The sequence below is a fragment of the Sorex araneus genome, chromosome 2 (genome assembly GCF_027595985.1).
Source record: "Sorex araneus isolate mSorAra2 chromosome 2, mSorAra2.pri, whole genome shotgun sequence".
NCBI lineage: Eukaryota > Metazoa > Chordata > Mammalia > Eulipotyphla > Soricidae > Sorex > Sorex araneus.
In genome coordinates, this window is record NC_073303.1 from 295,011,566 (window position 1) to 295,028,551 (window position 16,986).

A 16,986-nucleotide genomic window follows, 5' to 3' on the forward strand; every position below is an offset into this window, starting at 1 on the left:
CCCGAGAGAATGCAGATGGCACAGGTGACCAGATACCCGGAGCGTGGTGGGGACTCGTCTCTTCCGAGCTTCGCCAGTTCCAGAAGAGAGAGAGGAAAGAGAAGCCCGGCTGAGATGGGGCTGGACAGTAGAAATAAGATCACACCCCGGGTTTGTAAAGTAGAGAATATTTTTTATTAAGGCATTCAAGAGAATTTCCTCATGGAGGATACAGATGAGATGTTAGGCTGGAGGGAGAGCTCAGGTGGCAAAGCACATGTCCGAGTTAAATTTTCAGCCCCTCTTGGCCTCCTGAGAACAAGCCCATCGGGCCGGCATTGCTGGGAGTAGCCCCTGTTTAAGGGGAAAAGAACCAGGGATGAAATGAATTAATACCTAACACTGACAGCTTCCCCTAAATGCCAGGCACTCCCTCCTGAAGCATCAAGGGAAGAGAAACTTGCCAAAGCTTCTACGTAATGAGGAGGGAGGGAGGGGGAAGAGAGAGAGAGAGAGAGAGAGAGAGAGAGAGAGAGAGAGAGAGAGAGAGAGAAACAATAACAAAATTTTGTACCCAGACAGTGTAGCTGCAGAGTCTGTCATTTTCTAAAGACTTCGGTTTAGACCATTTTTCATTCGTTTCTAGCTAGAAGGATTCCTGAATTTTCTTAGTAACAGATTTCAAGAGATGAAACCTTTGCCTATCTTACACTTACCTGTTTCAGTTCAGTGTGATGCTACGTTACTGAAGGGAGTTTCTCCCCTACCCACATCCCACCCACCCCTTGTATCTTTTGCTTTCTCAGGTTGTCACTTTCTCATCTTGGAGGAAATCGTAAGGGGAGAGTAAAGCGAGAGAGTGTCACAGCAAATCCTCCAATAGCCCTTTCCAAATTATACTAGTTGAAGAGAGAGGTTTGTTGTACTGGTACCTAATAGCCAAAATAACAATAATTGTGGCAATGATAATATAATGGTGATAATTCTATTTGCAATTTGGTGTCATGCACTATACATAAATATAGTCAAATTGAAAAATTGTCCTGGTCCCCCTTTCTTCTCTCACTTGGTGATGGAGTTCAAAAAGGTGACGGACTGATGCCACACTGCCGCTCTAGCTGTGGCTATGGTCCTACAATGCTAACAAAGTCATCGACCAATAATTTATTACAAAATTGTTTAATTTGGGCAACAGTGCTAAAATTTAAATGGAAACAGAGAAGCTCTAGCTGTGGGTATGGTCCTACTAGTGCCAACAAAGACATCAACCGATAATTCATTATAAAATTGTTTGATTTGGGTAACAACACTAATATTTAAATGGAAATGGAGAATATCTTGCAGTAAGAAATTTTAGTTTAAATTGAAAAAGTTCACTGATTGCTATAATTCAGTCATTGGTTTATCTGCTCTCTATCTTAAAAATCTGGAAGCCCATAGTAATTAGTACATTCTTTTACACTGCATCCATTTTTAAAATATTTACTTTTGTTTATGCCGAGTGCTCCCAGTGAGTAGAAAACAATCATTCCTTGTAAGAATACAAAATGCAAATCCACATTTTTTGTGGAAAAAGACAAGGCCATCCCTTTTCTAATTCTCATAGCTGCTCTAAGATTATTTTTCATGCAGCATTCTCTTTTCCCACCAGGTTGCAGCTGGAGAGAAGATTCCTTTGAGCCAGGAAGAAATAACTCTCCAGGGCCATGCCTTCGAAGCTCGGATATATGCAGAAGATCCTACCAATAACTTCATGCCCGGGGCTGGGCCTCTAGTGCATCTCTCCACCCCTCAGGCTGACCTTTCCACTAGGATTGAAACTGGAGTCCGGCAAGGTAAAGCGAAGGGAACTGCAAGTCGGAGACCGGAGAAACAGTGCGGCAGGGAGGGTACTTGCTTTGCACGAGGCTGACCCAGGTTTGAGTCCCGGCACTGCATATGTTCCCTCAGGTCCTGCCAGGAGTGACCCCTGAGCACAGAGCCAGGAGTAAGCCCTGAGCATAAGTTCAAAAAGAAAAACAACCTCTCAAAGCCTGGGTTGTGTGTGGTGTCTTGTTAGAGGCCCCACCAGTGACACCCAGAGGGCTCTGCGGTGGCAGGGGTAGAACCTGGCCTTCCTGCCTGCAAACCCACGCCCGTGTTCAGACTGTTGAGCCTGGCCTGGCTCGAGTCTGAGCTTGATTTTTTTTTTTCTTTTTGGGTCACACACAGTGATGCACAGGGGTTACTCCTGGCTCTGCACTCACGAATTACCCCTGGCGGTGCTCAGGGGACCATATGGGATGCTGGGATTCGAACCCGGGTTGGCCGCATGCAAGGCAAACACCCTACCCGCTGTGCTATCGCTCCAGCCCCTGAGCTTGATTTTTTAAATTTTCATGCATTCTTATGTTTCTGTAGTTGAGATTTTTCTGTGTTTCCTGTGGGAACATCTATATCTTCAAGTAAAGGGTTTATTTAATTGGTGTCTCATTAATCTCCATTGAGGCAATGGTTTATAAAACTACCCAAGATTGTGTTATGGGTACAGTGTGACCATACTACACCCAGCACCAAAACTTCCAGTGTCCCTACACCAGATTTCATGGGGACTCCTCCCCTCTTTCAGCACCTGCTAACCTTTGGTCTCAGGATTTAGGATTTGCTTTCCCTGGACATTGTCTCTTTGCTTTTTTTTTTGCTGCTTTTTGGGTCACACCTGGCAATGCTCAGGGGTTACTCCTGGCTCTGCACTCAGGAATTACTCCTGGTGGTGCTCAGGATACCATATGGGATGCTGGGAATCAAACCTGGGTCAGTGGTGTGCAAGGCAAATGCCCTCCCCGCTGTGCTATCACTCAAGCCCCCTGCTTTTTGTTTCTTTATATCCCACCTCTAAGTGAAGAGATATTTGTCTTTCTCCTTCTGACTTACCTCACTTATCTTGACCACTCCAGTTCCATCTGTGTTATAACATAAACCACAGAACTACCCTTTAAGTAAGTGTTAATATTAACCCCTGGTTTTATTTTTATTTATTTTTATTTTTTTTGCTTTTTGGGTCACACCCAGCGATGCTCAGGGGTTACTCCTGGCTTTGCACTCAGGAATTACTCCTGGCAGAGCTTGGGGGACCATATGGGATGCCAGGGATCGAACCTGGGTCGGGCGCGTGCAAGGCAAACGCCCTACCCACTGTGCTATCGCTCCGGCCCCTTAACCCCTGGTTTTAAACCAAGAAACTAGGGCACAGAAAAGTTAAGTGACCTGGGGCCGGAGCCATAATACAGCAGAGAGGACGTTTGCCTTGCGTGTGGCCAACCCAGGTTCACTCAGGGCCCCATATGGTTCCTTGAGCCTACCAGGAATGATTCCTGAGGGCAGAGCCAGGAGTAACCCCTGAGTGTTCCCGGGCACAGCCACCACTGGCTATTTTAACCTTGGATCCCAGACAAGTCACCAGCTGGTGAGGGCTGGAACACAGCAGTTCTCAAACTACAAGGGGATGGAGACACGATTCTAAAAGGAAGTCTCAAGTGGGCCTGTCTGACAGTATAAAGGGAAGGATATTAATGCAACCCCTTGGTCTTATCGGTTTTAAAACTCTAGTGTTCAGGAAGTTCAAGTGACCTTCCAAAATCACAGAACTTTCTTTCAAATATTATTCAGTCTAAGATTCCACGTCCTTTGGGCCAGCGAGACGGTGGTCCAACCTCTATCTAGAGGTGCAGGTCCTTGTTCACTGATGCTGCCATAGTTGTGATCTCTGCCATTTGTTTCTTGGCCTTGACAGACGTGACTCTGGGCACTTTGTTACGTATCCCCCCGGCAGTTCTCCAGGGTAGAGAAGTGATCATCCTTATTTCACTGATGAAACGGAGGAGTCGGAGGGAGGAGAATGCCGGGCACAGAGGTGAAGATGATCTGGAAGTGTAGGGGGACTTTATACTGACTTCTGCAAAGAGAGAAAACAGAAGATGGAGGAGAGCATGGGGAGGAGAGGGGGACCAGCCTGTGCCTCAGTGAATTGCCCACAGCAGGCCCAGGTGCCCTCGATCGGCTGCGTCTGCCTTAGACCTGGAACAGGTTTTCGAGCCCCTCTTCAGGTTCCCATAAATGGGAGTGGCAGTGAAATTGTTGTTTGGGAGTTGGTGAGGATTAAGTGTGAAATGTCCCAAAAGTCCCAGCCGAGTATAGATGGCCATAGTTTATCCCTTTAAATTTGGGGAGAAAGGCACATGTTTTTTAAAAATATATATTTATTTTCTTCCTTTCCTTCCCTGTGCCACAGTCTTGGTTGGGCTGGGGTGCACTCTTTGTTTTTTTGTTTTTTGCTTTTTTGTGGAGGGGCCACACCCAGGGTGCTCAGGGGCTATTCCTGACTCTGTGCTCAGGATTGACTCCTGGAGATGCTCTGGGGACCACAATGCAGGCCTTCGGGATGCAAGGCACGTGCCCTAACCCTATCCTGTCTTTCTGGCCCTCCCTTTTAGGTTTTCGGTTGTTGTTGTTGGTTTTTGGGTCACACCCGGTGATGCACATGGGTTACTCCAGTTCTGCACTCAGGACCATATGGGATGCTGGGAATCTAACTTGGGTCAGCCGCATGCAAGGCAAATACCCTACCCGCTGTGCTATTGCTCCAGCCCCACCTCCCCTTTAGTTTTGACTTTGACAGACTGCTGTGGTCTTTCCGTTGCAGGAGATGAAGTTTCAGTGCATTACGACCCCATGATTGCGAAGCTGGTTGTCTGGGCTGCAGATCGCCAGGCGGCCTTGACGAAACTGAGGTACAGCCTCCGCCAGTACAATGTGAGTCAACCAGGGTCTCATCCATGACCCCAAACCCCTGTATTTCCACCACTGAACTGTCCCGGTGGATTTAGCCAGCCTTAAATGGCCAAGCCTTTGCCCTGGTCATCCATATCATACCATTTGTCCATATTTCAGAGGAATTTCGTTCTGGAGAGTTTCTTATGGGTCAGAAAAGAGATGAAAACATCTGGATTTCAATTAGGAAAAATAAAGGCTAAAAAAATTAGCCTCAAGATGGGATTGGGGAGGGTGGGAGGGACGCTGGGTTTACGGGTGGTGGAGAATGGGCACTGGTGAAGGGATGGGTTCCCGAACTTTGTATGAGGGAAGTATAAGCACAAAAGTGTATAAATCTGTAACTGTACCCTCACGGTGATTCTCTAATTAAAAATAAATAAAATTAAAAAAAAAAAATTAGCCTCAATGTAAAGCGCAATTACCCATGTGTGCCTACAGCAAAAAGGCAATTTTTTTCTCCCAAAGAAATTATGGGGAGCCAAATAGTACAGTGGGTAGGGTGTTTGCCTTGCACGCTGGTGACCTAAGTCCCATCCTGATACCGCATATGGTCCCCAAGCCCACCAGGAGTGATTCCTGAGTACAGAGCCAGGAGTAAGCCCTGAGCATAGCTAGGCGTGGTCCAAAAACAAACAAACAAAAAGAAAAAGCAGAACCATGTTCAGTTTCATCCATTTGATAATGTCTGTTCCTTTTTTTGTAGCCCATTAATTTCTTTGAGTTCCGTAGCTGATGGAGCTTCATGGGAAGATTTCTTATTAGCTTGTGATAAATTATAACTTAGTGTATGATAACTTGTTGTTATTATTTAACCTGTGATCAGTTCCTGTTTAAATCATTGTGTTATCAACTGATCAAGCTTCTGATCCTGGTCTCCTTCCCTTTCCTTAACACCTGCACCGAGCTATTCTGAGTCTCTTGCAGGGTGTTCTTTGCCCTCATGACTTGGGGTGCCCCTTAATGTTTCTCAACACCATTTCACCTCCTTGGAGTCCCTCCTGGCCCACCTGCTTTAAATAGGACGAATTTAGCCAGCCTGAATTTTCTTCATAGTCCCTGGTGTCATATTAGAGGCATATGTTTGTTACTGTCCCCAAGCTCTGTGAGAGCAAGAATCTCATCTATTTTATTCTTCACTGTGTCCCTAGTACCGAAATACCCAGATCCCCTAAAAGTAAATAGCTATTAAATAGATGTGAAGATGAATGAGTAAACAAATAAAGTTGAGTTGTTTTCATTTTTATTGGATAGATTTTCCCTCCCTGGTATGTGTGTCTGTGTGTCTCTGTGTGTCTGTGTCTGTGTGTCTGTGTATGTGTATTTGTGTTCATGTTTGTCTGTGTCTGTGTGTGCTATCAGGGGTCAAACCCTCATACATGCAAAGCATGCACTAACACTGAACCTCATTTTCAGTTCTAATAACTTCTTAAGATTTTTATATTAGGGTGTAAATTTTATATTTTATGTCAGAAGAAACTTTTTAGAGGTCACCCTTCTTTTTGGGGTTTTTGTTTTGTTTAGTTTTGAGGCCACACCTTGCTGTGTTTAGGGCTTACTCCTAGCTCTGCGCTCAGGGATCCCTCTTGGCAGGCTCAGAGGACCATGTGTAGTACCAGGAATCGAACCCAGGTTGGCCCTGTGCAAGTCAGGCACCCTTCCCACTGTCCTGTCACTCAGACCCTAGAAGTCCTTCCACATTGTAGCAGTCCTGCCTAATGTTTTGCAATCTTCCTGTTTTTCTGGAAGTAGTCTGTGTGGCAGATCAACCTATTTTGCAAATATTATTTTGTTTTTTGAACAGTTATTTTCCTGAGCTATTATTCAATATGCCAAGAACAGTAACCAGTCTCACAATGGAGGTGTTACTGGTGCCCACTCAAGCAAATCGATGAGCAACAGGATGACAGTGATACAGTGATTTTCCTGAGTAAATTGAATGTCTTCACACTACCTAGCCTAACCTTTTTTTAACATTTCTATATTTATATATACTGTACTATCTAGCTCCCCCTAATTATTTTCTTTGGAAGGAAAAAAATGCCATTTTCTTTTACTTGAGGCTAATTGTTTATATATGCATATATATGACAGAATCTTGCACAGCAGAGCCTGGCAAGCTACCCCTGGAGTATTCAATATGCCAAAAACAGTAACAATAATGGACCTCATTTCCCTGACCCTGAAGGCAACAGGGATGAATGAGATGTTATTGGCACCAGCTCGAGCAATCGATGAGCAATGGGATGACAGTGATACAGTGATACATATATAGTTTTATATATATATAATTGTTATATATACATATTGAAGTGAGCTTTATTATTATTTTCTTAATAATCTTTATGATTATTAAGGAGGTCACACCCAACAGTGCTGAAGACTTACTTCTGCTCTGTGCTTAGGGATCACTCCTGACAGCCTTAGGGGCCCACATGTGGTGTCAACCATGGAACCCGGGTTTGCTGTGTGCAAGGCAAGTGCCTTACCCACAGTACTGTTGCTTTGGCCCTATCTTTATGATTTTTTAAAAAGAATCTTATGAATACGAAAGTTGGGTGTTTTTTTTTAAGGTGTGTGTGTGTGTATGTGTGTGTCTAGAGACTGACCCCAGGGCCACCTATTTGTGAGGCTACATTGAACCCCACTTCACCTGTTTTCCGCCTGGTTTTTGCTGTTGTCTTTCCGAGCGTGCCCTTAGCGGACAGCGCGCCCGTCACTGAAGGAGCAGGTGCCGTGGGCAGGTTTTTCCAATGTTTCTTTCCCCGCACACCAGGGATGTGAACTCGGTTCTCTTCCTAGATTGTGGGGCTGCACACCAACATCGACTTCCTGCTCAGCCTGGCGAGCCACCCCGAGTTCGAGGCTGGGAACGTGCACACGGATTTCATCCCCCAGCACCGGGAGGAGCTGCTGCCCAGTCGGAAGGCGGGAGCCAAAGAGCTCCTGTGCCAGGCAGCGCTGGGCCTCATCCTCAGGGAGAAAGCCATGTCCGACGCCTTCAGAACCCAGACTGAAGGTGAGGAATCCTCTCGCTCCCCGGCTTACCCAGATTTCCGCTCGTCTGCTTGTCTTACCTCAGCCCCGCTGCCTCCTTCTTCTGTGACCCACACCGTTCTCTGCCGTGTCGTAGTATAAAGAAGAACTTCACACATCGTGGCTGCGCACTTTTTAGCCCAGCTAACAATGTGGAGGTGGATCTTTACAGCCCATATCCCCATATCCTGTGTTCATTCCCTTTTTTTTACTCACCTTATTTGTCTCTCCTGGCACGACCTGCTTTATTTTAGCCTCAAAACCGTGGCAACTTCCTTAGCAATAGAGACTCCCGTTCCCTCTGGTTACCCACAGTTCCTGGTCGAGCTACTTCCTTTTTTTATCATGTGATCACGTTTCAGCCGGTTCTCCACTAGAAAGTTCTTGCCTCTAAATCGAGCCAGAGCTGAGCTCTCACTCCAGTTTACACAGGCTGGCTCTGACCTTTACGGCAAGTAGAGGAAAAGAGTTGAATCCTTTCATCTCTTTGTTATTAGGATGATTGTGTTTGCCTGTACTATTGTGGGCTCTTGTTATTTAATTTCTGGATTTATTCAAGCACGTTACGTATGTGTAAAGCACAAAATGTATATAACTACTTCTGGAGCGGGAGATGTAGGTTAGCTGTAGAGAACTTGCCTTACATGAGTGCGTGAAGCCCTGGACTCAATACTCGGCAATAAAGCAGGGGTGGGATAGGGAAAAATCAAAAACAAAAGCGATATAGTTACTTTTTTTTAGTTTTTGGGCAATGCCTGGCAATGCTCAGAGGTTACTTCTGGTTTTTTGGGTCACACCCGGTGATGCACAGGGGTTACTCCTGGCTCTTGCACTCAGGAATTACTCCTGGCGGTGCTCAGGGGACCCTATGGGATGCTGGGAATTGAACCCGGGTTGGCCATGTGCAAGGTAAATGCCCTACCCACTGTGCTATCGCTCCAGAACCTCAGGGGTCACTTCCTGGGCTCTGTACTCAGGAATTACTCCTGCAGTTCTTAGGACATCATGTGGGGTGCCAAGGATGGAACCCAGATCATTGCTTGCAAGGCAGGTGCCTTGCCTGCTGTACTCTCTCTCTGACCCCAAACTTTTCTAGGAGACTCATGGTTTGTCCTCATTCTGTCCTTCCATGTGAAGAATCACATCAAATATACCCTGGGTGGTATTCTGGGGCCTGACTTTAGTGTTTTTAGAATGAAGCATGGTGAGTTTCAAAGATAAAGCGTGGGCACGTGCAGGACTTGAGGGTCAGTGGCTGAGAGCTGCCTACCCAGGCTGTACAACAGCGAGGGATGGACAAAGGACCGGGGGAACAGAGAAACTGGGCCCAGGCCCCAGGCTGGTCAGTAGTCAGTTTATTTCTCTCTCCTCCCCAGCGTAGTCCGATCTCTCCCCTTACAGTGCGATCCTAGTCGTAGTTTTGGTCGTAGTCCCAGACATCATAGTTCGATCCTCCTAGTCCCTTCGTAGACCTCAAAGTCCTCTCTCTCGTTATATCTTCTTCCTCGTCTCGTCATAGTCTCGTTGTCTTCTAATTCCAGTCATTGTCTTCATCTAGTCCCCAGCTAGCCCTCACAGACCCTCTAGTCCTCAAAGATCTCAGAGTCACAAAAGTCTCAGTTCTCATCCTCCCCCCCTTACAGCATGCTTAGATAGGAATCCCGAAGGGTGGGGATGGACATTGTCATAACAACAGAGGCAAAGCCAGTATTATCCAACATCATTTCCTCTTGCTGTCACCTGCCTTTATTCTTTAATTTAAATGTATTACTGGCACAGATATGAACTTCAGAAAAGACTTTTATTTAGCTATACTGTAGCTCCTGGTTATTGACCAGCAAAGGTTGTACACTCATGCCTATGGACTGGGCCAGGAGTGTATATGGCTTTAAAAAAAAAAAAAGCCAGGGGAAAGGAAAATAGTAAGGGGTAGAGATCCGGTGGCCTGTAAAATAGTTGTTCTATCCAAAAGGGTAGATCATTGTGCAATGTACGCCACCAGAGGATGGTTTAGCTACAAATACTCAGATTTTTTTTTTCTTTAAGAAAAGCTGGGGGGCTGGAACAGTAGCACAGTGGGTAGGGCATTTGCTTGCACGCAGCTGACCCAAGTTCGATTCCCAGCATCCCATATAGTCCCCTGAGCACCGCCAGGAGTAATTCCTGAGTGCAAGAGCCAGGAGTAACCCCTGTGCATCGCCGGGTATGACCCAAAAATCAAAAAAGAAAAAGAAAAAAAGAAAAGCTGGGATTTTTCATATGGAATTTCCTGAGATGGAAATGTAAGTACAGGTTCCCTCCACGCTCTGAAAGTGACAGCGCCTCCTGTTTGGTATAACTCGATAGGTTATTTTTGGCAATGCTATTACCGTTTAATTTATATGGAAAAAACTCGAGCCTTCTCAAACCCCAAAAATAGCTTATCAGATCACACCAAATAAGAAAGTTCTACTTTTGGAGAGTGGGGGGAACCTGTTTCTGATTGAAATTTTGAAAGATGAGAGCAAGAAAACCATATCTGGGCTGTCAGCGTAGGACTCGCGCTCTCTGCTCCCTTCCCTAAGGTCTGACTCCAGTGCAGTTGACGTTCGTAAATTTGTCATTGAACTTTCTTTCTAGATCAGTACTCTCCATTTGCATCCAGCAGCGGAAGGAGACTAAACACCTCTTACACCAGAAATATGACTCTCAAGGATGGGACAAACAGTAAGTGTTATGTCATTAAAAGGGAAACACGACTCACTTTACATTATTTATGTGATTTAAAAAAGAGAGCGAGATCAAGCGCTGGGCCCTAGCCAGGGTGATAGTACAGTGGGCAGGGCACTTGATTTGATGTGGCGGACCCTGGTTGAATCTCTGGCATACCATACGGTCCCAGGGTTCCACCATGGGTGACCCCTGAATGAAGCGCCACTGGGTGTGACCCCTAAAATAAAGCAAATGGGCTGGAGGGATAGTACAGTGGGTAGAGCACTTGCCTTGCATGCAGCCAGCCTAGGTTTGGTCCGAAGCATCCCATATTGTCCCCCAAGCACCTCCAGGAGTAATTTTTGAGTTCACAGCCAAGAGTAACCCCTAAGCATTGCCGGGTGAGACCCAAAAAACAAAAACCAAAAACCACCCAAATAAATAATAAAATCCCACTGAAGGAAGCATGCCTATGTAGTAGAATTGAATTGGCTCTAGTTGGTGAAGTTAGTGGTATTTATTTTTCTTCTTTATGCTTTTTCCTATATTTCTAAAATATTCTTTAAAAAATCATGTCATACAGCATATATATATAGCAAAATAACTGAAATGGAAGGGGCCAGAAATGGGAGATGGGAATGAGTTTATCATTGGAGTGATTTTTAATGCAGCCTTTTTCTGCCCTCTTTTCTTTATATATATATAGTATACACACACACACACACACACATATATATATATATATATATATTTGCTTTGTCATTTCTCTTCAGGAAAAATATATTACATTTAAATCAGAAGAACAACATCTGGGGCTGGAGAGATAGTGCAGAGTGGAGGCCTTGCCCTGGCATGCCGGGACCCTCAGTTCAACCCCCAATATCACGACGGTCCTGAGCACTGCCAGGCGAGACCTCTGAGCACAGAGCTAGGAATAGGCGTATCACCAGGGGTGGCCCAACACTCTCCCAAAGAATGAAAAGCAATACCCCAAATTTCTTGCAGGAGGGAGGATTATTCACTTCTCAGGCAGTGTTTCCGGTGATGTGAGCTGTGAAAAAGCTATAATTTATTAAGCACCTTATCACCTGTAAATTCCTGTTGTCACACCGACCCGGGGCAGTCACTGTTGCCCCCTGTGTGTGGCTGATGAAACAGACCTGGAAGGCCCAGTGGCTCCCTCGGGGCTGTGCGTGGCTTTCTCCCCCTGCCTCCTGCCATTCCTACCAATCTTCCCAAGGCCTTTTTTTTTTTTTATGTTTTTGTGTCATTTTGTTTTTTGTTTTTCTGAACCAACTGGGATGGGTTCGAAGGGGAGACTGGTTTATTGTATCTGAAGCCAGGGGAGGCAGGAGGGATTTTATCAGCCTGTGACTGGACAGTGTAGCCGAGGGACCGCAGGCTTGGCTAGCTGGCGACAGTGTCCCTTCTGCTGCAGGCTGACTTGCAGAAAGCCCAGTGGGAGTGAGTCCAGTGAGAACAGAGGGGATCGCCTTGCAGGTGAGGTGTCACTGGGCGGTGGAAGTGCCATTGTCAAAAAATGTGCCCACGGGTGGGACAGACTCCTGCCAGCATATCCTTCCTCCCTTGTCAGAGTCGCCTCACCTCACTGCAGGTATGCACTCAGACATGAACAAACCTTTGCTCACCGAGTTGTTAGTTAATGACCCTTGACCCTTTGGCTAATTCCTCCCCTCCCCCCCCCAGATGTTCATTACCTCTAGTGTGTTGGAGCATCTTGAAGCCTTCAGGCTTTCTCTAGAAACTTTGTAAACACTCGGTCGCATTCTGTGTAGTAGCATTCTGCAGCTGGCTCACGCATCCCTGTGTGCCTGGCGTCCCACTCTACAAAACAGCCTCTGCAGGCTGGGAGTATCTTATCCAAGACCTCTTTTTCCTTGTTATTTTGTTTGAGGCCGCACACAAAGGTGTCCAGTGCTCACTCCTGGCTCTGTGCTCAGGGATTACTCCTGGTGGTGCTCAGCGCACCGTATGGGATGCCGGAGATCAAACTCTGGTCCGCCCCCTTCAGGGCGAGTGTCATCCCTGCTGTACTATCTCTCTGGTCCTGGTCTTACTCCAGATCTCTACCTTCTGATTGCAAGTAGCAGCCACCGAAGTGTCCGTGACTTCTTCAGCCAGAATTAAACAGGAAAAATAAATTGGTCTTTGGTTTTGACACAGAGGGGCAAAGTCATGAGTGACCTTCACGGTCAAGGGTGCGATTGCGTGGGGCATACACCTGTACGTGGGAGGTGCTGGGTTTCTCCCTTGGCACCACAAAATGAGGACATGAATTAAAATTCAGATGACCCAATGGTTGTTTAGACATGATTTTCCACCGAGGCACTGAATAGGGGCTTGAATTATACTCTATTTCTTGGAATTTTTTTGTAATTAAAAAATAAACAAAGAATTGGAAAGCCCGCCCGCAATGTTGTTGGCTGCACCCGTGTCTCACCATCCTTCCCAAACACGTCTGCGTGGGGGTCAGGCGTGATGTGGGAGTCACCGGGTTTGGTTCTGAGGACTCCAGGGCGTGGCCCCAAGCTACACCACTTGGCACCTTCCCAGTTGTTTTTTTAGATTTGAATACGGCGACTTTGAGCTACATCCTAGTGAATCGATAGTGAATGCAAACCTGCATCAGCTGTGGATGAATAAGGGAAAGGCACCACAAAGCAAACCCTGCACCCAGCGTGGTGATGAATCTAAAGTAAATATTCAAATGGGAGCAGCATTCTCCCTTACTGGCAGCCTGTTATAACCACAGCAATAATAATAATCATATTAATAGCTAAGATTGAGTGCTTGGTTTATGTCAGATATTATACTTAAGTGCTTCCTGTGGACTATTTTATTTGAGTTTTCAGAAAAATAATGCCAGTGTTACCATTAATATCAACTTTATTAATAGAGAACTAAGATATAGAGAAATTAGTAATTTTGTTTTTGTTTTGGGGCCATACCGGGCAGTGCTCAGGGCTGACTCCTGGCTCTGCACTCAGGGATCACACTCAGGGATCCCTCCCTCCCTCTCTCCCTCCCTTCCTCTCTTCCTTCCTCCCTCCCTCTCTCCCTCCCTCCCCTTCTCTCTCCCTCCCTCCCTCCCTCCCTTCCTTCCTTCCTTCCTTCCTCCCTTCCTCCCTCCCTCCCTCCTTTCCTCCCTTCCTTCCTTCCTTCCTTCCTTCCTTCCTTCCTTCCTTCCTTCCTTCCTCCCTTCCTTCCTTCCTTCCTTCCTTCCTCCCTTCCTCCCTTCCTCCCTCCCTCCCTTCCTTCCTCCCTCCCTCCCTCCCTCCCTTCCTTCCTCCCTTCCTCCCTCCCTCCCTTCCTTCCTTCCTTCCTTCCTTCCTTCCTTCCTTCCTTCCTTCCTTCCTTCCTTCCTCCCTCCCTCCCTCCCTCCCTCCCTTCCTTCCTTCCTTCCTTCCTTCCTTCCTTCCTTCCTTCCTCCCTTCCTCCCTTCCTCCCTCCCTCCCTCCCTCCCTTCCTTCCTTCCTTCCTTCCTTCCTTCCTTCCTTCCTTCCTTCCTTCCTTCCTTCCTTCCTTCCTCCCTTCCTCCCTTCCTCCCTCCCTCCCTCCCTCCTTCCCTTCCTCCCTCCCTCCCTCCCTTCCTTCCTCCCTCCCTCCCTTCCTTCCTTCCTTCCTTCCTCCCTCCCTCCCTCCCTTCCTTCCTCCCTCCCTCCCTTCCTTCCTTCCTTCCTTCCTTCCTTCCTTCCTTCCTTCCTTCCTTCCTTCCTTCCTTTCTTCCTTCCTTCCTTCCTTCCTCCCTTCCTCCCTTCTTCCCTCCCTCCCGTCCTCCCTCCCGTCCTCCCTCCCTCCCTCCCTTCCTTCCTTCCTTCCTCCCTTCCTCCCTTCCTCCCTCCCTCCCATCCTCCCTCCCTCCTTCCCTCCCTCCCTCCCTCCCTCCCTCCCTTCCTTCCTTCCTTCCTTCCTTCCTCCCTCCCTCCCTCCCTTCCTTCCTCCCTCCCTCCCTTCCTTCCTTCCTTCCTTCCTTCCTTCCTTCCTTCCTTCCTTCCTTCCTTCCTTCCTTCCTTCCTTTCTTCCTTCCTTCCTTCCTTCCTCCCTTCCTCCCTTCTTCCCTCCCTCCCGTCCTCCCTCCCGTCCTCCCTCCCTCCCTCCCTTCCTTCCTTCCTTCCTCCCTTCCTCCCTTCCTCCCTCCCTCCCATCCTCCCTCCCTCCTTCCCTCCCTCCCTCCCTCCCTCCCTCCCTTCCTTCCTTCCTTCCTTCCTTCCTTCCTTCCTTCCTTCCTTCCTTCCTTCCTTCCTTCCTTCCTTCCTTCCTTCCTTCCTTCCTTTCTGTTGCAAACTTAGCTGTGCTTAGGGGCTGCTGTGTGGCCGGGGAATCCCTTACAGGTCACTCTCCGCAGTGCCCGTGTACAGAGCCTGGGCCTCCCACATACAAAGCTGGTGCTTAACCCTGGTCATCTCTGCAGCCCGGCCCAGTGCTTTTCATGCTGATAGTAAACGAGGAAGCCAGATTTGCGTATGGCCCTCCAGGTGCTCACCTACGCCTCGTTATATAAACTCCCATACCGTATGAAATAAGTGTGTTTCAGCTCTCTGGGACAGTCATCAGCTGCCTCCATGTGGGAGCAACTCATTCATTCCCCCTTTCATGTAGGGAAGAATTTCCCTCTCTGCATCTGCTGACATCCATCTAGGGAACCGGGTGCATTTCCTTTCAGAAGGGTTAGAGATACTGACAGGAAATAGGGCAGGGAAATTGAATTCATCCCCACTCCTAGTACACAGTTTTTGTTTTAAATAATAATAATAATAATTAAAAAGAAGGATATTCTGAGAAAAAGAGGGAAAAAAGATGTGTTGGTCTCAGTTTTTATTTCTTTGGAGGTGGTTAGTGTTTGACACTGGACAAGTCTGTGGACAGGGAGGTCGGACCAATACAGGCCTCGGAGTAAGAGTGTGGGCCTGAATTGTGCCTCTGTTTGTCTCCTGTGACCTGTGCATGAATCATTCACTCTCCAAGCCCCAAGTGTCCACACCCAGAGGGGAATGGGTTGTTGTGGATATTAAATGGAACACTACATCTACATAAATCGAGCACTTCAAGAGCAAGTAACTTTCATCGCTTGGTGGCCGGGGGTGTTTGGGCTACACCCTGTTGTAGTTTATTCCTAGCTCCGTGCTCTGGGATCACTCCAGGCAGTGCCCGGGGGACTCATCTGCAGTGCCAGGGATCAGAGCAGAGTCAGCGGTGTGCAAGGGGCGTGCCTTCACCCCAGCACCCTCTCGGGACCTCTGAAAGTGTGCCCTGACAGCTACTGAAAGAACAAAGTAGCTGTGTATGTCTGTGGTAATAAAAAGCTGGCTGCGGAACAATCCATGTAACTATATCCAGTTGGCCCCAAGGAAAATACGCTTGTACATTTTAACGGCTCTCAAGGTTGCACATGAAAGTATTAATAGTAGTTACATCAAGGACCAGAAACTTAAGGTCCAGAAACTTGCACCGTGTTTTCAGAGGTTGGCTTCTATGAAAATTTATTTTTGCCCCTTTTTAAAACAACTGATGAGAAGAAAAATCACCCTGTCATAAAACGTGTTGAGGAAGGCTGAGGTTTGGAAACAGGTTTGAGGAAATGACTGTTGAAGTGTCAGAGAGTAGAGGAAATGACTTTGGTCTGTCCTGTCTCCCCCAGAGAACTTCTGTTTCCCACTTCGTAGGATAGTCTTCAGCTAATTCTGTAGTGACACAATAATTAGAATATGTTGTGTATTCGTTGATGAGATTACACGGCCCCAGGGGCAGTTTGTGGGCGCCATGTAATCTCAGCAACGGCCAAGATCCAGAGACTATAAAACAAAGCTCCGGGAAGAGAGCAACGCGGTATTTCCTCCATCCCTCTCGGAGAGCCTGGCAAGCTCCCGAGAATATCCCGCCTGCACGGCAGAGCCTGGCAAGTTACTCGTGGCGTATTCGATATGCCAAAAACAGTAACAAATGACGGTCTTTATTTCCCCGACCCTGAAAGAGCCCCCAATATGCCATTGGGCTACACTAGCATGCAACAGGGATGAATGAAGACATTACTGGCGCCCACTAAGCAAATCCATGAGCAACAGGATGACAGTGACAGAGATACAGTGTATATTCGTAGTTTGTTATTTATGAAACACTTTTTTTTTAAGGTTTTGGGGCCACACCTGATGGTGCTTGGGGTCTGCTAGTCCATTGCTTGGGCTCACTCCCAGTGGTGCTCCTGGGAGCACTTGACGCAGTAGTCAAACCCAGAGCTCTGGCATGCAAAGCATGTGCTCTGCTCATTGAGCTTCCTCCCAGAACTTATGCGTTTTATCATTGTTCCATTCTCATAGCCATTGGCGGGTCTGAATAGATCAAAAAATTGAGGGACTTAATTTTAAGTGTCTTAATCAAGATCTAAGAGCTGACCGTGCCACAGACAGCAGCAGATTTAGGACTTAACCAGAACTTTTCTTTTCTTACTTCATT

The 16,986-nt window shown here is 47.1% G+C and overlaps 1 protein-coding gene across 1 annotated transcript in view; it reads left to right on the forward strand.

Moving 5' to 3' along the window:
• MCCC1 (methylcrotonyl-CoA carboxylase subunit 1) overlaps nt 1–16,986 on the forward strand; it is a 61,456-nt gene that overhangs the window by 35,175 nt on the left and 9,295 nt on the right. Inside the window, exons 11-14 of the mRNA XM_055129241.1 lie at nt 1,631–1,814; nt 4,661–4,770; nt 7,591–7,807; nt 10,444–10,530. Coding sequence (XP_054985216.1) covers nt 1,631–1,814; nt 4,661–4,770; nt 7,591–7,807; nt 10,444–10,530 — 598 coding nt within the window. The remainder of the gene's footprint in view (nt 1–1,630; nt 1,815–4,660; nt 4,771–7,590; nt 7,808–10,443; nt 10,531–16,986) is intronic.